Here is a 23,839-nt window from a genome sequence, read left to right as displayed (position 1 = left end):
CAGATGTTGCTAGGCATTTGATACTGTGTATTTGTTGTTAGGCCCCGTGGGATAGGCAGGCATTAGAGCACCTTCTGAGGTGCCTGATAGTCTGGTTTTGCAGTTAGCTTTTGCTGATACAAGGCTTATTTTTTATTTATGTATTTATTTTCAGGAGAAATGGTCCTCTGTTCCCAGGTAACCCTTGCTGTTTTGGTTGAAAAATAACTTTCCTTGATAGGAGGTGTAGATTTTCCCTGGAGAGGGGTCGGTGCACTTTTCATTGCTGCTGCTGAAATGCAGTTTGGGAGTGCACAAAGAGAAGAGGGGAAAGGCAGGAATGCTGCTGTTGGAATATCAGCAATGTTAGACTGACTTAGGTTAGCCATAATGCCTCGTGCTGACTCTCTCCATGAACTGGACAGGTCAATGCGTTCAGAAATGTAATTCCGAATTGCTAGGTAGTGTACCACTCACAGCATTTGATTGAGTACAGGATCAGGAATCTGAGTGGAGTTTTCAAAGTTATCAAACTCACTCAAAAACGTCTTAGCATTTTTTTTTAACTTTTTTTTTCTTTGTTTGAAATGGTAGAGATATAAACTCTTGTTCTTGCAGCTCTCTTTTTTTTTTTTTTTTTTTCCAGTGGAAGTTTGCTATTGTGGAAGATGAGTTTGAAAACGCAGCACAAACACTTTCCTTGTTAGTTCTGTGCTATTATTCTCATACTTGGTATGTTTGTCATAGCTGAAACCATTTCTTTGTAAGATCTGAAAGCCTGTTAATTGGAAAAGCCATTGACGTGGCCAATAAAGAACCTGCTCTAGCTATTAGGAGTAGAGGGAAATAAAATGTACATGGGGGAATAAAGTAGCAGCAGTAAAGTCTTTGCTTTTATTAAATCTTAAAAATAATAATAAAAAAACGACTCTGTTACCAAGTAATAGGGTTTAGGACACGCCAGGAGAAAAGAATTAATTAGTGTGTTAGTGTTCACAAATCTAAATTTATGCCACTTGAGTGGTTCGGACTTGGACAGTTTAAATAAAAACATTGATGTGAGTCTTAGCATCCCTTCTTACTGCTTTGCCCCTTAGGGATAGGATCCCCACATCTGTGCCTGTCAATTTGCCCAGAAAGTTGCACCTACCTGGGTCTAACTGACAAGCTGTAGCATAGCTATTGCATAGCATAACTAACGGTCTTTTAAAAACAGAAAAACTGGCCGCTGCTAGAAGGGCGCTGAATTCAAGGGGATATTATAATTCAGGTGTAATGCCCTGGTTACAAAAGTAGTCTGCAGCAGATTTTAAAAGACTGCTGTAGGCTGCTGGGGAAAAAAATATATGTATTCTCACATCTATTCTTACATATCTTGCTCAGCCACTCACTCTTTGTTTGCAAGGTTGACTTGAATACCTAATCTCTTAATCCATATAATGTAAATGTTTACTGTTCTCTTTATGGATAAAAAGCCTCACTAATATAATATGGCAAAACAGTCAACGGGATGCTATGCACTCCCTCTTTCTGGATGCTAAATTGAAATTCTTACATGTTTTTTCCTCCTTCTAGCAGTTGCACTAGCCTCAATTGTGTTTTATAGAACTATGTCCTCATTTGTTGCTGTGTAGTTTCTAAGCAAATCTTGTGCCTGTCCTCGCCTCTGCTAGTTACACATCTTTTGTTTCACATCTTTTCATAATCTTCTGAAATATGGCACTAAAGCCATAGGAAACCATAAATTTTTGTTAGAAGTGCAGAGAGAAGGAAGAGATGCCACGTTAGGATTTTGTAATTGAATGGATTATGGGGTGGTGGGAAAAGGAGCTTAATTTCTGTTCTTTTCCTTTGTATGTATGCCAGTGCTTTGGTTGGTAATCAAGTTCTTTTGGTTCCCACTACGTAGTTAACCATGTGCGTCCCCTAGGGAATTAAAAAAAGAGAGAGAAGAAACATATTTATGAAACTGTCAACCCTGAATTCCTGAAACTAGTTTCACTCTTTTAAAAATACTGAAAAGAATATCAGGTTAACACTGTTGCTAATATGTGGACAAAATGCAATTTTAGAATAAAAATGTCAACGATATAAAGGACAGAAGGCCTCATCTAGAACTCAGACAACACAAATCCTGAATTTCTTGATGGCTTCCACTCCCCTCTGCACAGTTTCCCAGGTGATCTTGCTTGGTTATACCTAGATTGTTTTGACTTCTCTGATCTTCTTTGTTTCATTAACTCTATGAGGTTTATGTAAGTTTTATTGGTAATACGTAAGGTGGTCTTTGTTATGGTTTACACTGGTGGGACAAGATTCTGAAAGAGAAACTGCCTTACTTCCAGCTTCCGTCTCTGCAGCTTCTGCTGAAGTTTCCTCCGTCTCAAGTGCAATTTATTTCCGTTATTCTGAAAATATTATTTTAAATAGTTTACTTCCATTAAAATTGTTTTTATATTGGTATTTTAGTGCAAAATAAATTTATTACTTCTCTTACTTTCAGATGGGCACCTTTAAAGCACATGATGGTGAATATTTTTTAGAACCTCTGATGAAAACGGATGGAGGTGAACATGAAGATGAGCATAACAAACCACATCTTATATACAGGCATGAAGAATTTAATAAAAAGTATCAGAAATCCCATAAACCATGTGAAGTTTCAGGTATAGTCCTACTTTAAATTTCAATGTGACTTTTTCAAGTGTTTATGTTCTGATATTAAAAAAAAAAAAAAAGAAAGATTGTTGTACTAGAACCTATGCTTTTCTTTCACATAGGCTTGGCAACAATTGTTTTTTTCTTGCCAGTGGCTAGTTTAGATGTGGGAGAAAATGGGTATGTAGAAGTGTATCCTGGCTTTTCAAGAACTTCTCTGTGGATTTATTTTTACACCTGTGTGTCATATGTAAACATTTAAGGAGCAGATCCACAGGAGTTTATATTGCTTACATTCACAAAAGATAATGAATTTATTGCAAATCTAATGGATAATATAGGACATCTGTCCTTAAAAATGGAAGTATATAATATTACCCATCGATACAGGTGTTTTTCTCTATGGATATTTTAATAATGTAGTCATACTACAAAGCAATATTTAGCTTTATTTAAACTAAGCAGAAGCAAGGGGGTATAATACACAAGCATACTGTTAGGATGTGTCACAAGTGAATGTGTCACACTCTGAATACTGAGATGTCATCTGCTTTGAGATATTACGATGTAGAAGCCTTTGAAGGCCCTGTCTGAGCAGTGTCCTTCTGAAGCTTTGCTGGTAGTGCCATTTTAAAAACATTTTTGCTGTATCTGAAGCATTTTTTTTTTTTTTTTTAAGTCTAGCGAGAGATTAAATACCTTCTTTTAATAGATGCATATGGGCTTCATTTAGTGGGCATCAAAGAAAACACAACTGGGTGGAGACCCAAAATAGCAGAAAGCAGCTTAAATTTGGTTCAGCTTGGCATTTAGAAACATCCTGTCTAATTAAAATTCTCCACTTTACATGAGACTGAAATCTGCATTTCTTGCATTTTGAATCTACTTGCATTTCAGGAATGTTTATGCAACGCTGAGTACATCTGGAGAAATGGAAATTCAGAAAGTCTCAAATATTACTTTCTTTTAAGGAATATCTGACCAGCTGTTTTCAAACATAAGTTGCAAAAATAGTGGAGTAGCTTGTGGCTGGTGTTAGTATTTTGGAAAATTCTTAGATCGCATTTTGTACTCAGAAAAATATGTTGAGAATTCTGCTTTTCTTTAGAAGATGGCTGCTTTCTGGCCTTAATTACAATCATCTTCCATTGAACAAATTCTGCTGAAATGTATTTATTTTCTTGAGTCTGTTTTTCTGGAAGCTGTTGCTACCTGTTTATTTGTGGTTGCTATTGCAGAACATGGAGTTAGTACTTTGAAAGCCAGGCAACTATTGATTAAAAAGTATATATATATTTTTAAGTGATGAATGGTATATACTGAACCAAAGAAGAGATCTTTAAGGTTGTGTTCTTTTTCCTATGCTGCATGTGATAAAAATATGCTTAATATAAACAATTTACTGTAAGAAAAGGCTCTCCCAGCATTAAGAATGTGGTCATTTTCCCCTTTTCATGTATTGTATCAGCTACAGAAGACTGTGAGCCAGGGATTACTGTAACTTATTTTGAGGGACGGTGGACATTGCACAACTATTTATGGAGAAAAAAGCTTGTGTGGTTATATTTCTGTTCTTCTAAGTACGAGATTTGTCTCCTTTAATGCTAGCCTTGCCTGTCTATTTCTTTTTTTTTTTCCTTCAAGGAGAAACAGTATATCTAGCAATACTTGTGATCATGAGAGTTTGTTGTTCTTTAGCTGGTGGACTTTGACAAGGGGAGGTGGAGAGGCTTTCTATTCGGCAGTATTATTTCTAAGTTAAGCAGTGGATGTTTGATCAGGTTGTGATTTATAACAATAATGACGATAGTGATCCGTCTCATCCCACTCTAGACATTGTACATCTGCATTAGTCATCCTTAGCCCCTTTTTAACTTTAAAGGAGAGAAAGTCACTTATATTTACTATCATTCATGTGCTTATTTTGGACGTGTTCTTTAGGGTAAGATGATTTGTTACCAAGAAATATGAGTTTCATTGCACTGACTGTAAGGAGAAGCTGGATGATTAGACATACATGTTTAATATAGTCAGATGAATTCCATTATCTGTGTCTAAAGAAAACTAGTATTGGATATATCTAAATTTTCTTTGAATCCCTCATCTGTTTTCTTTTGTTTTAAACTGTTTCTTACTTGTTCGTCGATACAGTATCAAAATGTTAAATCTTTCATCTTGACTTGCCATATTCTGTTTTACCTTTACAGTATTTCCTAATTTGTGCATATATTATTTGTTTTCTTAAAATAAATTACAAGAAACACTGAAAGAAGGATTGAAAGGAAATAAGATTGCTTATGTTACTGTAGCAAGTCAAGATCAACTCTTCCTCCATTTCTAATATTCGTCAGATCTCTATGGAAATTACAAACTTTCCTAGACTTCCTGTCCCTGCATGTAACCGTTTGTGAAATAACGTTTTCCTTATAACCATACCCCCAGTTGCCTTTTAACACTTTAAGTCCAGGAGGTATTCAGCATTTTTTCGGAGTTGATAGCGTGTTCTTTTCCTTGCAGATCTGAAGAAGGTCTGCTAGTAACATACTTCTCTTTGGAGTAAAGATGCCCTTTTTTCTAAACTGTTCTGTATGGATCATGTGTTCAGGTTTCTTCACATAGCTGTATTCCCCTGGATTTTTCCAGATTTTGTGTTTTGTATTGGAAAAAAAATAGTTTAATAAATAGTTAAGCTATTCAAATTAGTTTACTTTAAAAAAAAAAAAATCCCAAAACACGAGGTTTTAGCAGAAGCATAGTCTATGCTGAGCAGCATGGAGGGAATGCCTTAGATGCATATGGACAGCGTAGCAATTTATACATTCCAAGATAACTTATTCTGTTGTTGTTGTTGTCTGTCTGTCCTGTCCCATCCCCCTCCCCACTACCCCCAGAAAAAAAAAACCTATTGTTTCAACTTGTCATTGACTGTAATGTTTGAGATCCTTTGCTTAAAAATAAAAAAAAAGTTATTGTCACTTTTCATCTCTGGCCAAATGCAGAACTTTGCATTTCTTTCCCTTGAATTGCAGCTTTTCTTTTTCTAAGCCGCTGCCTCCGTTTTTCTAGATCATTCTGAGATCTGATGCTGTCCTCCAACATGTGTAGTACTCTTCCCAACCTCTGACGTCTGCACATCTAGTTTTTTACTTTGTGAATAAAATATTTTGAATAGCAGATATACAACATGTCGCCTTTGAAATCTCATTTAATACATCTTTTTAGTTTGGAATCAGGCCATGGTAATTACTTCTATAGATGTCTAGCTAATCTTTTTCCACACTTGTTTCTAGTTTCTTTTTAACTTGTTGATGAAAAGTTAATTGGAAACTGTGCCATAAGCCCTACTCAAGTCAGGATAAGACATCTGTTGCATTTCCTTTATTCATAAATTCTGTTTCCTCAGTACAGGGAAACTAGAAGAGTTTGTCATAACGTTTTTGATAAATATGATAGCTATTACTCATCCTTTTGTTTATTTATAAACACAGTTATTTTTATTTGTTCGAGTACTGGAGTTGTCTTGGCTGGTCCGCAAATTTGTCTTAGACTCTCATTTTAAATACAGGTGCTGTTTTGCACTTTTTCCAGTAGTCTAGTCTGACACCTTCTGTACCTTACTAAAAATGATGTGAATGTGAGACTGCTTCAGCTAGTTCTCTTTAATCAGGCTCAGTCAGTCTGAAAATATCTGATATAAGTAGGTACTCACTAACATGTTCCTTTTCTATGCCAGCCCCCACATTTCTTTTGAATTCCTTCTTTAATTGTTAGTGCCAATATTTTTGCAATTACTGTACTTGTATTTTGTGACTGATTCTCAGGTGACTACTCAGCAAACTTAAAGGCGCTCGCTGTTGTCCCTTTACTGCCATTTTGGACAAGAAGGAATGGCCTCAAGTGTTGCCAGGGAGGTTCAGGTTGGAAATGAGGAGACATTTCTTCTCAGAAAGAGCAGTCAGGCATTGGAACGGGTTGCCCAGGGAGGTGGTGGCGTCACTGTCCCTGGGGGTGTTCAAGGAAAGGTTGGACGTGGTGCTTAGGGACATGGGTTAGTGGGTGACATTGGTGGTAGGGGGATGGTTGGACCAGATGATCTTGGAGCTCTTTTCCAACCTTAATGATTCTATGATTTTCTGGCTGTATTGTGCCCTGACTTTAATGGAGACAGATAGTTTACCTCTCAAAAGTAGCCATATTCTTCAGTAGCTGCTCATTAAGAAGACGTCTAGCCTCCAGAAAAACAGTGAAGACTGCTTCTGAGTGGCTCGAAGTATCTCATTAGGTGCTCAAGTTCCTGAGAACAGTTAGAATTCAGATGTGCTTCTCAGCGAAGTATTTTTGTGGGCTGCTGCTGAGGTGACCGTGATCAATGCATGAGTTTTGTCAGGCATCAGAAGTCCCTGGTGGCTGGAGTACATGCTATAATTGGGAAGTGTTACAATACTAAAATGCCTCCGAGCTATATCTTTTAAACCCTGATTCAATATGATGAATATTAATGAAGCTGTCAAGGAAATCACTTTATACAAATTTAATGATACATAAATGAAAAAGTCAACAGGGACTTGAATTCAGGGCTCAGGTCTAGTCTTTGTTGTGGCTTGCTATGGTTGGCTTTATTGGTGTTAAAGGTTTGTGTGTAAAAATGGATATTTTAATTTGTTACCTTTCTTGCACTGCTTAGATTGTAGTACTTATCTCCTTCCAGCCTGCCTGTTTGGATTACGCTGTGTTCCAGGAACAATAATACCGCTGTCTAATTCTTAACCAACTTTCAACAATTTATTTGTATATGGAGGGAGTAAATACTAATGTTCAAGATAGCTATTTTGATGTTCCTATTACAGCATTCCATGTTTAATTTATTTTTTTATTCTTGTACTGGTTTCCTTGGAAGTAAGCTCATAATTACAATTTTTCTATTTTAGGCAGAGTTTTACCTGTCTATCTCTAAATTTAAAAACTGCATTCTACATTAAGTCTTTTTTTGCTTTACAGAAAACAAGCTGAAAGAAAGCACTTTACTACATCCAGACTTCAGCAATTTAAATGAAGAGAGAAATGTTTTACAGAAGTCCCCAAGTATAGAGTATGCTTTTAAAAATCTATCTTTAAAGGATGGTGGCAATAATTCACGTTCCCGGAAAAAACGTTTTCTTTCTTATCCACGATATGTAGAAGTGATGGTTACAGCTGACACCAAAATGGTTCGTCACCACGGGCAGAATTTACAGCACTATATATTAACACTGATGTCAATAGTAAGTAAAACCGAAGTTCATAATTATTAGCAATTTATGTTATTTCTGTTCTGGTGTTTTCTCTTTTGCAACTCCCCACTCTTCTGATTTGACTGAATTCTGTATTAAAATAAAGATTCCATAAACAAAAAATGTAAAGCCCAAATTTCAGATTCTTCACCTTTCCAGCTTAATGCAGTAAGGTGTGTAGGTGAAATACTCTGACCCATTTCCTGATTTGCTGTTACATTAAAAGAATTGTTAAGCTTCAGTGAGTTAAACATACAGATTAATTACAGCAGACACAGAGGTTAAAAGGCATTGTGAAAAAATGCTTGATTATAGTAATCCTACTTTTTCAAGTAACTTCGAATTAATATGGGTCAGATTTTGAGTTGACTTCTGGTTCAAGGAAGAATTCAACACAGAAAGAGCTCAACTAAAAGTCACCTCTTGTATTGGCTCTGAACTCAGTACAACATGCTCTGTAAAATCAAAAGGTTTACTATGACATCTGTTGAACTGTTTTTCATTAAAACATGTGCTAAAATACTCTCTATAATTTGTGTTCAAATCTCTAGATTTGTGTCCTTACATAAATTAAACTACTTTAGTAGATGAAAGCTGTATCTTTTTGTTGGGCTTGCAAATGAAGATACCTACGCTTAGGTTTCTGTGGAGGTATCTGGTTTAAAAAAGAGAGCTCTTCGCTTGATCAGTTATAGACATCTACTTTTGGATAAACGGAATAGCTCAATAGTTTCCCTGGGGCTCAATTAATTGGCACTGGATACTTCTATGAAACAAATTAAGATGCCATAGGATATCCACCTTGGCCCCAGCTGCTGCTTCACAAAGGTGTGCAGGTCTCGTGTAGACTGTGTCATATGTGCTAGTTCTTTGTAGGGATGAAATCTCTTAAAGCATCTGAAATGACACTAGATACAGCATGCAGGCAACTGAACCGAGTTCTGTTCACTGTCATGACTAGATGACCAGCTGACAGAGGTGCTGTCACCTCTTACACAGGTGTAGGTATCAGAGTTTAGAAGTCTTAATGTGCCACATTGATTTTTACACGGAAAAACGTTATATAATTTTAAAAAATCAGGAGGGTGGGGGAAGGGGATTTTCAAAATGTAAAATCTGTTTTCTCCCTATTGTGCACCTTACAATGCAATTACAGTAGCACTATAATCTCTTGTTAAATGCTGTCTTCGTCCTGTGCGGTTGCACACTTTATCTCTGTGTCTTACAAAGAAAATTGCATTTTTGAAGTATGACTAACATCTGTATCATACTTAAATATTTTTTTTTTTTTTGTAGAGCTTCTTATATAACTTCAGAACTCTGCTATCATTGCACAATAGCAGAGTTGGATGGAATCTTCTTTGATCATTTTATAAGAAAAATTATGAAAATTAAATGTGTGCTGAATCTCATCTCAGGTTTTTGGTAATTCAGTATAGTCTTTGAGTTTTTATGCTAGCATTGAAGGTCTGAAAGGTCATGTCTGACCAAAAAAAATCACTGTTGGAAGGTGTTTTTTCCTTTTAAACTTACAGCACAAATTCAGTTTGAAAATCATTTAGAAACTATTGGTCCTGAAAATGTCGTTATTATAAAATGACTTTTTAATACAGAGTTGTACTACAAATCAAAATGAAGTGGTCCAAACATAATTTTAAAATAGAAGCTGTTTTTCTATAAAAACCTCACAGTTAGATGAAATGATACGTTTAATTTTTTTGTTGTTGTTTAGAGCAAACACAGTTCCTGTATCTGTAGAGGTCATTCATTCAACTACTGTGCCTTATAATGTTTGTTTCCTGTCTCTTCACTCACATAATTGGACTTCTACTAACTAAATAGGGTATTCACTGTATAACTGCTTCTAAAGAGAGCCTATATAAGCTGTTTTTAAGATTAGCATTTAACATATACATGATGAATGAAAAAAACACCAGTTCTTTGCTATAAATCTTGTGACTTCATTCTTGCATGCACCTGTCAATACTGTAGAACTAGGGCTTAGGTCATTTATTGCTGGCTTTGAGGTAATGGCACACAACAAAAAGGCACCTTTAATGTGAATTTAATATCTTTACTACAGTTTTCAGCAAGATGTATAATGAGCATCTTTTGGCAGCTATTAGTCCACATGCACATCTGCTAGTTCTGAAGGTAATCTTGAAACAGAAGCTTGTTTAAACCTTTGCGTAGAAATACTTAGCTTTTATAAATGCAAAACTTCTTGGAAATACAAAATTGGATCCTAACTGTGGAAAATTTTTCTTCACAGTCGAGTTAATTTTTCCCCCCAAGAGTACATATTCCAGCTTAGTGTCCTCTACTTCTTTAAGCATTTCAAATAGTCATAGAACCACTGAGTAATATAAGTTGTAAGGGACCTCTGGAAGGTCATCTGGTCTAACCCTTTACACACATACATGTTGCTTTGTCAAACAAATCCAATATATGCATATGAAGATAGTATCTTCGCTATCTTTTCTTCCTTCTCATGCCCCAGCATGCTTATGCTTCAATAAGCTAGTAATAAATGTGGAGAATAGGAAAACAAGTAACTACTGCTCTTTGCTATGTAGTCTATATCAGAATTCATCAGTTTGCAAGTGGGTATTTTCTTGATGCACAGTCTATTCCTGTTTGAAATAGAACCCTTATTAGTCTTATTTCATTACCCACAAAGGGAAGAAATGAAACTATTAAATTTTATCCTTTCTACCATTACACAGATAGCTTTGATTATTAAACTTAACTGGTACTTGTGTCTGGTCAAGCAACTTCTACTGTTACAGGAAATTGTCAGATTGCTGGCATTTTAAATGAATCAAGCATTATATTTTGCTCTTATCATTCTGAAACTTCTGAGGATATCCAGTTTTGGCTTGGATTTTAAAGAAACCTAAAGTTTAAGCATATAAATCCCATTAAATTTTAATGAAACTTAGATATCTAGCTCCTAGAAGAACCTTTGAGATCCTGGCCCGTTTTTTTCTTTTTTTTTTTCCTTCTTATTTTAAACATCAACAAAACCAGAAGAGTAAACTTGCTGCTATAGGATATATATATATATATGTATATATATGTATATGTATATATATATTTTATGGGTGGAAAATAAGAACCAAAATGTACTGCTAAATATTTTTAGGGTTTTAAGTGTCTTGTCACTCATCCAATTCAACCTGAAAAGGCTTAACTCTCAGCATGCGAGTAATCCCATTGAACTGAAACTGGAATGCATTTAAACTGGAATGAGTATTCATAGTATTTACTCTGTCTTGGAAATGCTTTTTACTGCTGGTTGAAGGATGTATTTGAGAGTACAAAGAATAGCTTTGCCATGGAAAGGCTTAGGACTTTATCAAAATTTTTATATTGAAATACAATAAACAGTGGCATTATTTAATGTGAAATGATTAATAAAAAAAATCTGCATTCACTTAACTCCCCATGTTCTTTCTTGTTCTTCTAAATGTTGCACCAACATAGTAGGTTCTGTCTTAGTAGATTTCGTGGCTGGAAGACTCTGTCTTAGGAATTTAGGTTGCAGCAGTTCAAAGTTCCTAACAGGAAAGTGAGATCTTAGAAGTTGAGATAATTCATTAAAATTCGTTAAAACCTTGGAGTTTACTATAAAAACACCAGAAAATTGTCACATCAGGTTCCATAATATATTTTGTGGCACTGTCTTTTTCTCTATCAGGCACCTTAGTACTGACCCATTTAAAGATATTTACAGTTTAAATAGTTATTTTGGAGACTTCTTAGTCTATTATTAGCCTGCTTGCAGCAAGACCTGTGTAATCTCTTGTCTTTCTGAAAAGAAAATGTGACATGTGAAACCACCTGGGGTACGGCTCTGTTGGCCAGCTCACGTTGTGGACTTGGCTGCTTGTCTGGTTGTGAGTGCCAGGGCTGTGGTATGGCAGGAGGGCGGCCGCACATTCACGGAGAGGATTGAGACAGCGTCAGTTTAGCTCATTTAGCTTGCAGGGGGTTTGTGGAATCTTAAAATGGTATTATTCAATGGCAAAACAGTACCGTTATAAATTAGTATTAAACCCTGCTATTTCTGTTTTCATCAAGTTCCTGATGTGGACTGCACCTCTCTTTGTGCAGGGAGGCTTTTACTCTTCATTGTTTTGTTCTTTGATCTGAATAAATCTGAAAGATTACACAAACTGCCATTGATATACTACTGTCATTTTAGTAACATTTTATGCCTACTATAATTTACTAAGATGTAAAATGTAAGGCACTGAGTAACAGCTCTTAACAGCAAAAAATGAGAAATAAAAAAAATGCTTCTAGTTGTAGACTTGTTTATATATTTTTTTCCCTTCTGACAGCATAGTGGCAGCATATCATCAGCAGCATACACCCTGAAACATTTTCTATGTGGAAAGAATCCATGCCTCAGCATGCTGCCCCCTTTCATTAAAAACCAGCTGAATGATTTTGTCCTAATATATACGGCATGAGTTTAAAGAATGTTTTTAGACTTTCATAGCAGTTCATGCTATGCAACTGTTAACATTTCAGCTTTCCATAACAGCATGGGAAAATATCCAGATGCAGGCTAGCATTTAGGAACGGCTAACGTTATTGAATCTAGCATATAGTCATAATTTTTAAAATAGGCAGTAGACTGAAATAAATTGTAGGTTAATCATATTACTTTTGTATGAGTTGGCATCTGAATGACAAAATACATTTTTGAGTTCAAAAACTTCTGATGTGTGTTTCTCTACTGCTGAAAGGCTGCTACTCTTGTATTTTACTCTTTCTTTTTCACTCAGGTCAGTGTATTGCTATTAATGCTGCAGTAATGTTCAGTGCTTTACATTTCGCTTATCTTAAGATAAAGAGAGCCAGCACAAAGCCAGTTGTTCTTGCTTAAGCTCATTCCCATACAAACTGTATCTTGACATACAGATATCTCTCTCTATAAAAAACACTTTTTGTTTTCTCGACTGACTACCCTTACAACTGTTCCAGCTCCAGGGTGCCTGTTACCAAATGCTGTAGTGCCTCATCGTGTGATGCTGTATCTTGAGGTCCGTCAGGTAACACAGAAATGGAAATTCTGCAGCACTTAAGCAGGCACATACTGCCATCATTATAATTCACTGCTGTTAGTGCTCTTTACTACTATTGTTAGCTAGTTCTGTTGTTGTTAATTAGATATTTAATAGTTAGGTTAGTACTAATCTGTGGTGTTCTCAGCAGGACAGTGTTCCAGGTCTATCCCGATGGTGAAGCCTTAGTTCTGTTTAATTATAACAAAAGCCTTGCTATAAGCCACACAGGACCCATGTATAAGAAGGAGACATTTTCCAAACAATACCATTGTCTTTTTTTTTTTGTGTGTGTGAAGCTTCTAAGGGGTAGAAAAGTCTGGCCAAGGAACAAATAATTGTTCCCTGTGAAATGATCTTTTCAGGTAGTTTCTTTCAGATACTAAAAGGAAGGATGCTTTGACATCTGAGCCATGCGTGGTGCCATTTGATGTGATCTGATTATAGCCTTGGTGTCTGTTTTCATCAAAAGACTGTAGCTGGTGATGACTAAGTTACCGTTTGCCACGTTTCTGCAGCATTAAGGGGATATCTTTGCAACTGTCTTAGTCCCCAAATTACAGATAAGACAGTGCCCAGGCATTCCTGACAGGGTGACTCACCCTTTAAAAGGGATGTGTTCTTTCTGTTTGTCTCCATCAGAGCACAACAGGGAGTCTGCTGGAACCTCTGCTTGAATAACTCAGGGGATGGTAGATTGGAGAGGACGGTAGGAAATGGCAGGAAAGAATGGTTTCTCTGAGCTGTGTAGGTATATCTGTGCAAGTTTGCATGAGAAATCTCTACCAGTGTTAGGTTCCTCCAAAGAAAACAATTTTGGATAGGAAAGGTGGATGGAACAGAATAGGAGTAACACTGGCAGAAATAACAGCTTTTTCTTATTCTCTCTCAGTGAAGCAATAAATGCTGTGATGACTTCTTTATCTCATGACTTCAGACAATTCTGGGGTCTTACGAAATATATGGCAGAATCAGGATATGACAATGGAAGAGGTGAAGGAGAAATCTCCCAGGTCCTGGATATCTCACATCCTTTCAGCACCACAGTGATAAATAAGAGATTGTTGGAGCCTGCAGAAGACATGTGAGCTAAGAGCTGATACCATGTTTCTTTCAAGTGATATGAATGTTTGTATTCTCCTGGTATCATGGTTGCGTGTAGCAGACAAGAAGAGAAAAAGAGGTCTTGTGATGCAGTATTCAGGGGAAAAAGATCTGAAGAAATTCAATTCTATTTAAATATTATCACTTCTTTTCCAGCCTCTAGAGGTACTTGCTCATGTTCTATCCCCTTTTCTGAACTTGACGGTTTGCAACAATTCACAGTTCCAGTGTAATGGACAACTACAACAGGGACAAAAAGAGAAACTAACCTCTGCTGTGACCATGTCGCTTCCAGTCACCTGGCAGCCACAGCTGAGGTGATGACATGATCTGACTTTAGTCTTTGGGAATTTCATGAAGATGAAAACCGTGATCCTTCCATTGAAGGATAACTACATTCATTCTTGCTCTTTTTTTTTTTTGGCCTTTCTTTGTTGTGTGGTCTGAGCTTCTGTTCAGTGATGTAGGTGCCCATATCAAGAGTCTGAAAAATCTCTTGAAAGTTATTTCCCTTTGTCTTGGCTGTTGTCTCCTTCTTTTGTGAAGCCTGGATTTAGATCACTATAAAGCAAGTGGATCTGGAAATTGTGAAGAAATGGTGTGTTCTGTTAAATTCCTATCCCATTTCATCCTTTTTTATGAATGCTTCCAATAAGAAAGCATTGAAAGAGGTGTCCCTAGAATATGGGGGCCGGGAGCACTTATCCCTGTACTTCTTACAATAAAACAAGAAATAATATCATATTCCAGGACTTTGATAGTCCTGCATCGATCTATCATTTCAAGTCTCAGCTGATAATTTTAGCCTGTATAGTTCCCTAGGTAAATCTTTTGAGATTGGCTTGTTGTTTTCAACTCTCAGAATTTTTCTTTTACCATGCGTTCAACCAGCTTGCAGGAAATATCGTACATTGCTGGTAGGAGCATCTCATTACCAGCACAGTCTTGCTCCTTGATCTTTCTAAAGCAGTGGTAGTAACAACTAAATTGTTGGAGGTCATGAAATCACCCATGAGACAGAGGATCCGTACTTTTGCTCGAGCATAGGGTTAATGAGAGCTGTGATAGCTTTTAAGTTTATTTAACAGGTGCTTATGTGCCTCCAGTACAAGAGAAAGTATGCTTCAGATTCTGGCAGGAACTGCAGGCCTCAGATATCTAAATGACAAGATTTCAGATCTCACCTGTGCTCTAAAGAGAGGTAGCCAGTAAGTAACTCAGATGTTGTGTGGATATGCGGTTAAGGTCCTACAACAGATGCCTTTCAGGTGTACAATGAGATATTCTTTTCTCTCATACTTAGTCTGATCATACATCTTCTCTGAGGTATGAGCAATTTGCATTGCCTTTTGAAGAAGTGCTTTGCTCAGACGTTTTAGATGGATGTTGTGTCAACAGGCAGACAGGAAGGCACCTGGCTGGGTTTTGTGCTGGTTTCTTTGCATCTGTTGTTTTCAGATTTTGCTAGCAGATAACCTCAACAAACACCAGTTATACAACAGTAACAGATTTTTCAGAAACCTGTTACTGTATCTGAGGAAGGATCCATCGACTACAATAAGAAACAAGAACAAGAAATGCCAAGTTTTAATCCCAAGAAAGCTCCAGCTTGGGCTCTTTGTTCAAATCCTTCTTGTCACCCAGGACCAAAAATGAGTCTTCCTCTCACATACTATAGTACTGGAGGCCTTTATGAAACTGAAGGGTAATGCTGCACTGAAAATTATGGTAGTCCCAGTTTAGGCACTTGTGATATTATTTCTCGTCAGCTGAACTTAGTTAAACCCCACCCAACCTCAATCACTTTGACTGTTGTAATGGAAATATATTCTTGTAGAACCGGACAAATCCTGTATCATTAGTTGTTCAATGTATCTAGTGTCACTTTACTCTTTACTTGATAGCTCTTGACAGCCGGTGAAATAGAGCTGTTCCCTGAATTTCAGAGCATTCTGTTCCAAACCAAGGCATTCTTAACTAGACTCATTTACCTACTTAATTGAAAGATGTTTACCACATTTCTATAGCAATACCAGTTTCAGCATTGTACTCGAGGCATAAAACGGTCTGGCTTTGTTACCTGTTCTATAAAAGATCTTTCTATTAACATTGTATGTGTATGGTGTTCTTGTATAGGTTTGTGCTGTAACAAATTCTCTGATTATGGTGTAAGTAGCTCTTATATCAGCTTAAGTGATAGGAGAGTCAATCCTCAGGACAATTTTCTCCTTCTAGAGTGCATTATAAGCCAAAGACCCTTGCAGGTCTCATCTCAGATTCCTCTCTGACATGATTTTGGAATGCTGTATCAACCAGTTTTCTGTTTCTTCTTTGCAGAAGAGAAGTAAAACTTGAAAGAGTTGGGCTAGAATTAATCTCATACATCTGTTAGTTAGACATCTAGTCTCCTCCCATTGTTAAGTGGATGAAGAAATGAAATAATTTATTGTACTGTTTTGTTTGGAAATACATATATCTAAATATGTATCTTCAGATAGGCATGTCTAGATGACAGTTCGTCTGTTCTTCTTCTCCATTAACTGTCGAACGAGGCTAGGCAGATAGCTTAATGTTTGTTAAATGAGATGAATGTGATAATGGTGTTAGGTTATTTTAAGAGACAATTGATTCAGAAATGTACCTAGGCCGTTTGTGATCATTCACAAGAAGGATAAATACATAGAAATATCCTCACTAGGTTTATTGAAGTGGATCTCAAACTATAAAAAAAAAAAGAACAAAAAGCATTTGAGGCTGATAATTTGTGGTAGCTCAAAGGTAGTTTTGGTAGTAGTTAAATGGTAGTTTATTCCATTCAAACTCAGGTAACATCCTCCGCATACATTCTTATTTTTAAATCTATAGTGCCTGAGCTCTGCCTGTACAGGCACCTGTTCTTTCATAAAGGTCTTCTGCATGTTTCTATTCCTAATTGAACCGTTCAGCGTGTGCTCGAGAGATGCTCCACGGAATAATTGGACACTTGCTGGTTAGTAACCAAGGATGCAGTCCATATGGAAGGAAACAGACAGATAGCTGGGCTTCTCTGAAATATGTTTTCCACATGGATTACAAAACTCAGCCTCCTTCCCTGCTATTATAGAGTCCTCTATATCCGGCTTGTGTGCCAACAAAGGCACGAAGGACAGTGCTGCACATTGTACTCGATCCAGTGTACAGAAAGGGATGGTATGAGTCACGGGGAGCCAGGGCTCTGTCAGTGCCAACTTTTAGCAGAATTACTTGGTCTCAGGTATGCAGGATTCACCGAGAGCAAGGTTGTGATTTTGCAAGCTGTTTGAGCCAGTTCAAGCGTAGGCTACCATTGAAAGAAGTCTATTCTTCTGCACCGTTCCCTCCATCAGCACTTGTCTTGGAGAGGCTGCACCAGGAATGAGATCATGGTAATCAACATGACATGATAGAAGAAAAAGAAAAGAAAAAAATACTGTTTTCAGCTACATCATATCCTTGATCCTGTTCCTTTTGTGGCCTTGCAGCCTTAGCACAAGCCAGAGGGGTGGAAGGTCAGGGCTTCTGTGTTTGATGGCAGCTTTCATTTAGATAATGCTGTTATTCAACAGCTGCTATCAGCCAAATGGTGGAATCCATATGGATGGGGTGTCTCAAGCAGTTGTTGAGAGTGAATCAAGATTTTTACTGCCTTTATGAAGAATAACTTACCAAATGGTTTAATTTGGTGTGTGGAAATGGCTTACAGTTTTCACTCTCTGGGACAATATTATACAGAAAAATACCTGTTGGTTATGTAAATACAAATAAATGAATGAGTAAAGAAACCTTTGTGCAGTGTGTCATGTATGTTTTCAGTGCAGGCTTACAACTCAGTCCTGCCTCTGTGAAAAGTAGAGGCAAAAATGTATTGGTTCAAAGTTGCTTTCTGAAGCCCTCTAATATTTTGGTATTAATTATACAAATGATCTGTGTAAACCAGCTTATATCTATCGTGGTCCCAGTGACATTACTCTTTTTCTGTCTTTGATATTTTATCAATAAACTACAGGTCTTCCAGTGTATAATAGGTGTACTTGCTACAGTAAGCTTACCAACATACTATCTAAGTGTTTGGAAATGAGAATGAAATTATAACTCTTTGGATATTTTAAAAATGCATTTGTAGCATTTAGGAAAACATTTGTAGGATAGTTACCTTCTGTGTGGAGAGTAGTACTGGAAAACATCATGCATGCGTATTCTGACCTTCATGTGTGTAGTAAATGTGAGTTGTTTTGAGGTAGCATCTTAGTTTAAAGCTGGGCAGCTACTTCAGGTTCATTACCAAACCCTTGGGTGGAAAGGTACAGAAGGATGCCTGAGACATCTGTTGTATAGAAACTAGTTATTCTTTGATAACTTGTTTGCATGTCAGAATGATATGATTTGTCAAATGAGTTTAATATCTTGATCTTCTGACTTCTTCCTCTTTAGGTTGCAGCAATCTATAAAGATTCAAGCATTGGAAATCTTATAAATATCGTTATTGTAAAGTTAATTGTAATCCACAATGAACAGGTAGGAAAAATAAAAAATAAAAATATTTCTAATAGAATAAAAAATATACAAATTTGCATTATAATTCCAAACTTTAAAGTATTTTAAATACTTTTTTTTTAAATTTAACTGTATAATTTTATTCTAGAAAAGGAGAATAAATATTAAATGCTCTCATAGCACAGTGCATATTTAATGAATGTATACAGAGGTTAACTGCAGAGCCTTTATTTGATGTGTGTATTTCACCATCTGTCTATAAGCACCTCCTGATGACTTAAATGGGCTTAAATCAGATACTGTATGAAAGGTTTTGACATAACTATTCATGCAAATGCAACTGGGAAAGGGCAACTTTTAGAGGGTTTTGACTGCAAGTTTTCAGCACCAACAGCTGTAATATTTTAAATTGTAAGAAATACATATTTTTCAGGTATATGTTTTTTATATTTATATATTATAAATGTCTGCTACCCTATTTTTCTGTATCTAACACAGGATACATTAAGAAAAGGGTCTCATGACTGGTGACTTTTAGCTAAATTAAGATCCTGATTCTGCAAACAAATCTGTGTGGGTGAGCTCCTGTGTGGAGTCCAGCTCAGGACTCCTTTCCACTCACAGTCATTGTTTTGAAGATTAGGGGCACAAACGACAAAATAATAAGTGCAAGCATGTGAATCTTACAACCCTTTTTATTTCTTGGACATTTCTTGCTTAGGAAGGACCAGCTATCACTTTCAATGCAGCTACCACGCTTCGTAATTTTTGCTTATGGCAGCAAGCACAAAACATTTTGGATGATGCTCACCCTTCTCATCACGATACTGCTGTTCTTATCACTAGGTATGGTATCTGAAATAGCCAGAATTACTCAGCTAGGTGAGACAAATGCTTCAGTTTCTTTCTTACATCATCATTTTTAACTGTCCCACAGACACTGTTAGTAGTTAATTGGAGTCAGTAAAGAATATCTTGCGTTTCCCTAACCACAGATCATCAATACGTGAGCAATTAGACTTGCAGTGCTGTGTTGGTAATTAAGCATTTGATCAAGCTTATGTTAAAGATAACAGAAATTATTTTGACCTGAAATTGTTACAAGGAAATGAGTTCTTCAACCATTCAGCGTGTAAGTTGCATATAATGGAATCAGCTAAAGGATGCAGTGATGCAACTCTTTATAGTCAGGGCATAATTAGAACCGCCAAAAGCTTACAAACGGAAAATGTTAAAATATTAGTGTTGTACACTGATTTGCTCAGTGGAGGTTCTGACATTCATTCACTGAAGTATATTCCCTCTTTTTTCCTTTTCATTAATTTTTTACCTGTTGTTCAAATTGGACTCACTCCAGCACTTAAAGTGTTTGATATATGTCCTGAAATATGTTGTTATTTTGACATCTGCTCCACTATGTAAGGTATTTTCAAGTAGACTGGAATCTGCACATTTTCAGCAGCATTTTATACGTGTGAACATAGTAGAGAAATAGCATAGTACATCAATTTTTATTCTAGATAGCAAGTAATACAGTGAGTGTTGTGTCGTGAATATAAATTACTTCTTTCACAAGAATACAAATTGTTTGAATGGACTGCAAGATTAAAAATTGAAAATTGAGATTATAAACTGCTGTAACTAATGTAGCAACAATGAAATACTTTACATTGAAGTACTTTTTATTTGCTCCAGTAATTTCAAATAAATCTTTTCTTTCAAGGGAAGATATCTGCAGAGCTAGAGAGAAGTGTGATACTCTAGGTGAGTTATTCTTTTTTAATCAGTATGATCTTACAAGAGAAAATCTGTAAGAGAATTTTACTGTAGGAGATAAACAGGGAAAAAAAACAACAGAAAATAGATGTAAAATTTAATTGAGAGACAAAAAAAAAGTAATCTTTTCAATACTGTGATCTCAGGTGGAAGTTGGTTTAATGTAAATTTGGTTGCATAGTTCATGCATGACTTTCAAGTCTTGTGCTTTAGCATTCGTTTATAGAGTCATTCCTACGTGAAAACTTGTTCTATTAAGCTTTTATATAAGAATTCAATTTTGCAGGTTTGGCAGAGTTAGGTACAATGTGTGACCCACTACGCAGCTGTTCTATAAGTGAAGAAAATGGATTAAGTGCTGCTTTTACTATAGCACATGAACTTGGACATGTGTAAGTACTTATTTCCCAGTGGGTAATTTTTTTTATTTCCTTTTGAATACTACCAGTTTCCAGTGATGGGCTCTACTTTTCCAAGAGTGAGTAGTCTGCTACATCCTTTTAGAACAGTCACTGTTCTTGCCCCTTGCAAAGTCAGGTCTGCCAGCCACCTAGAGGTAGAGAATCCACAAGGTTTATAACCTGGCCACTTGCTAAATCTGGATGATTGGAGATACTGGCCATACAGCCATCTTCTGTCCTTTTGTCATATCAGCTGGTTGGGACACTGGAACAGGTATCGTAGATGTGAAACATAGTCCTGTTAACTCCACTTGCATTCTAGCCCCAATAGTAATTTAAGGAAAGACATTTGTTAATATAACGCAGAAATATTCTTCCTTCTCTTTGATCCTTTTAGAATACAATAGAGTAACACAAAGAGAAATACTTTACATAGAAAAATAAGAGATGACAGCATTTTGTTTTATGAGGCGTACCTCATCAATGATGGCAGAAGGGTGCTGTACTCTTAGCTCCATGAGGTGGAGGTAACCACAGCGTAGGTAACAAGGGCATTTCAGAGCTCAGTAGCTAGCTAGTTGATTTTCATAATCCTGGAAGTTCACTTATAGACATGCCATTTATCATCTTATTTAAACTGAATTACAAAGTATGGTGAAGTATTAGTTGCATAAATATGACGTTGGTGTGCTCTGCAGTTTGTTATTGAACAGTAAGAGTTACGATGTGAATGTTGGGGTAATCTGTTATGGCCAGTCTGGATATGACCTGTATATTCAGTTCAGTAGATGGGTTGGTTATTTAAAATGTCATGCTCCCAAAACACTGGGATGTTTCTGGTGAACTAAAGAATTACGCAATTGTAAAATTCTTACTGGGTTCAGCATTATTGCCATAATGTCAGATAGCCATAATAAGGGAGACCCATTACAATGCTAAGGCGTTTTCAAACTCAAAACTGGAGCTTTTGCTGCTACGAGAGAAGTGTTTCAGTTAATTATTGCTGAATTTGTTTTGGAGTTTGTTTGTTTTGCTTTTTAGATTCAATGTGCCACATGATGACAGTTTTAAATGTAAAGAAGCTGGAATTAAACATCAATACCATGTGATGGCTCCGACTTTAAATTACCATACAAGTCCATGGACCTGGTCAAAATGCAGTCAAAAATACATCACAGAATTTCTTGAGTAAGTACCAGTATAAATGCTGTGCACTTTTTTTTTTCTGTTTTGTGTCAATCTGAAAAGCATTTTAAAAGTATTGCTGAAGTACCACTTCTGTGTTGTTGTTGGCTTTAACAACTGACTTGTAGGGCCTCAGTCCTCCAGAAATGACAAGCATTTAACTCTTTGGATGATGATTAGTTCCGTGGCTTCAGTAAAGTTACCCTCAAAATGTAAAGCTAAGAGCACTTTTTTTATATATTTTTTTAATATCATGGCCTTGGTTATTGAAAAAGTCTTTAGTATGATTTTAATAGTCAGGCACACTTTATTTTAGGGAGTTTTTATTTCAAAAAATGTTAAGTTAGGTATAATTTTAGTTAGTAACATTTTTTCTTGTCAGATTGTAAAAATGAGAAATGACAGTCAGAAAACGAAGACCCTAAGCTGTGTTTGGTAGATATATAATCCAGTAAAGAAAAATCAAGTGACCTAGTTTATTTTATTAATTACAATTAATTAATTTCTTTATATAGTCAGGTGTGCGTGCAAACCCATAATTGCATTGAGATATGCACCTGTAAGCGTTGTGTAAATATGCTCCCAATGAATTAATTAGGAATGATTAACTCACATTTTGTTCCTGTTTGTACAACAGTACTGGTTATGGTGAATGTCTTCTAGACAAACCTAGTGGAAGAATATATGATCTTTCCTCTCAGCTGCCTGGATCAATGTATGATGTCAATAAGCAGTGTGAGCTTATGTTTGGTCTTGGGTCACAAGTCTGCCCCTATCTGGTGAGTGAACTATGCACAGACTCATTCTTAATAGGTACTAAAAACTGCTGAGGGGTAGGCTTAAAAATGAAATCTCAGTCACTCCATTTTTGGAATAATTTTATCCTTAAATATGTCAAAGTGCAGATTCTATACTGCTGAAGGGAAATCGTTCAGTGGAAAGCGTTTTCACATTGCAACCACTATATTACGTTAACAGCTTTCTTACCTGATTTAAGTACTTTTACAAATTTATATCTTTAAAATTTATCAATTAATTGAAATATTTTCTCCCAATGTTTGGTCCAAAGTACAGATTTCCTCTACTTTGTCAAGTATTTCCATACATGTTAGAGTGTACATTTGATGTACTTAACCAAAAATTCGTTAATGCAAAATTGGCATCTGGAAAGCAAATAATAATATAAGGAATTGAGTAGATAAAGATTGAAACTTTAGTTGCATTTTGAAAACTTAATGTTGCCTGTTTGCCAGTACAATATATAATGACAAGTATAGTGTTATGGCTTCATTCGTTTCTGTCAAGATGTCACACAGAGATTTTGGACCAACTTGTTGAATACCTGTACTTGTATTGCATGGCTTGTTGGAGCTGTTTAGAGGAGACAATTTAAGATCAGATTCAGACTGAATTAAGTGGAGCTGTTGTTGAGGTAAAGTACTGTTTAGGAAGAGTCAGGCTTTATGGGAATATTATAGAACAGTAAAGAGGAATTCAAAGACCTAGGGATGATTACTGAAGACTGCTTTGTAAATTTAGTAAACCGTAAATGGTATTTGTCCATTAAGAGTCTTTTTAACAATCTGAAAAGAAGGTTTTCTTCTTAATATTCTGGCCAGCGACTTTTTAAAAATAATTCCAATAATGTCTTTATCTGGACATTATTCTCAAACTGTGCTGCATAGTATTACCCATAATCTCATATGTGTTTTTTTAATTAAATCATCTAATGAATTAGAAAATAGTCATCTATTCTTTCTGATCATGTCTGTTTTAAATATTCCACATTCCTGCCTAGTGTTATACAAAATCAATTTTTTTTGGGGGGGGGGGAGGAGGAGGGGGGGTGAGGGAAGAGTTATGTGTGAAAACTAATAGT

General features: G+C 36.2%; 1 protein-coding gene across 1 annotated transcript in view; it reads left to right on the top strand.

Moving 5' to 3' along the window:
* ADAMTS20 (ADAM metallopeptidase with thrombospondin type 1 motif 20) overlaps nt 1–23,839 on the top strand; it is a 94,672-nt gene that overhangs the window by 11,588 nt on the left and 59,245 nt on the right. The window contains exons 3-10 of the mRNA XM_035544066.1: nt 2,483–2,645; nt 7,636–7,898; nt 18,536–18,619; nt 19,320–19,444; nt 20,322–20,362; nt 20,661–20,766; nt 21,817–21,963; nt 22,598–22,739. Coding sequence (XP_035399959.1) covers nt 2,483–2,645; nt 7,636–7,898; nt 18,536–18,619; nt 19,320–19,444; nt 20,322–20,362; nt 20,661–20,766; nt 21,817–21,963; nt 22,598–22,739 — 1,071 coding nt within the window. The remainder of the gene's footprint in view (nt 1–2,482; nt 2,646–7,635; nt 7,899–18,535; nt 18,620–19,319; nt 19,445–20,321; nt 20,363–20,660; nt 20,767–21,816; nt 21,964–22,597; nt 22,740–23,839) is intronic.

This window comes from Cygnus atratus, chromosome 1 (genome assembly GCF_013377495.2).
Source record: "Cygnus atratus isolate AKBS03 ecotype Queensland, Australia chromosome 1, CAtr_DNAZoo_HiC_assembly, whole genome shotgun sequence".
In the NCBI taxonomy this organism is placed as follows: Eukaryota; Metazoa; Chordata; class Aves; order Anseriformes; family Anatidae; genus Cygnus; species Cygnus atratus.
This window is presented reverse-complemented; position numbering and strand designations above follow the sequence as displayed.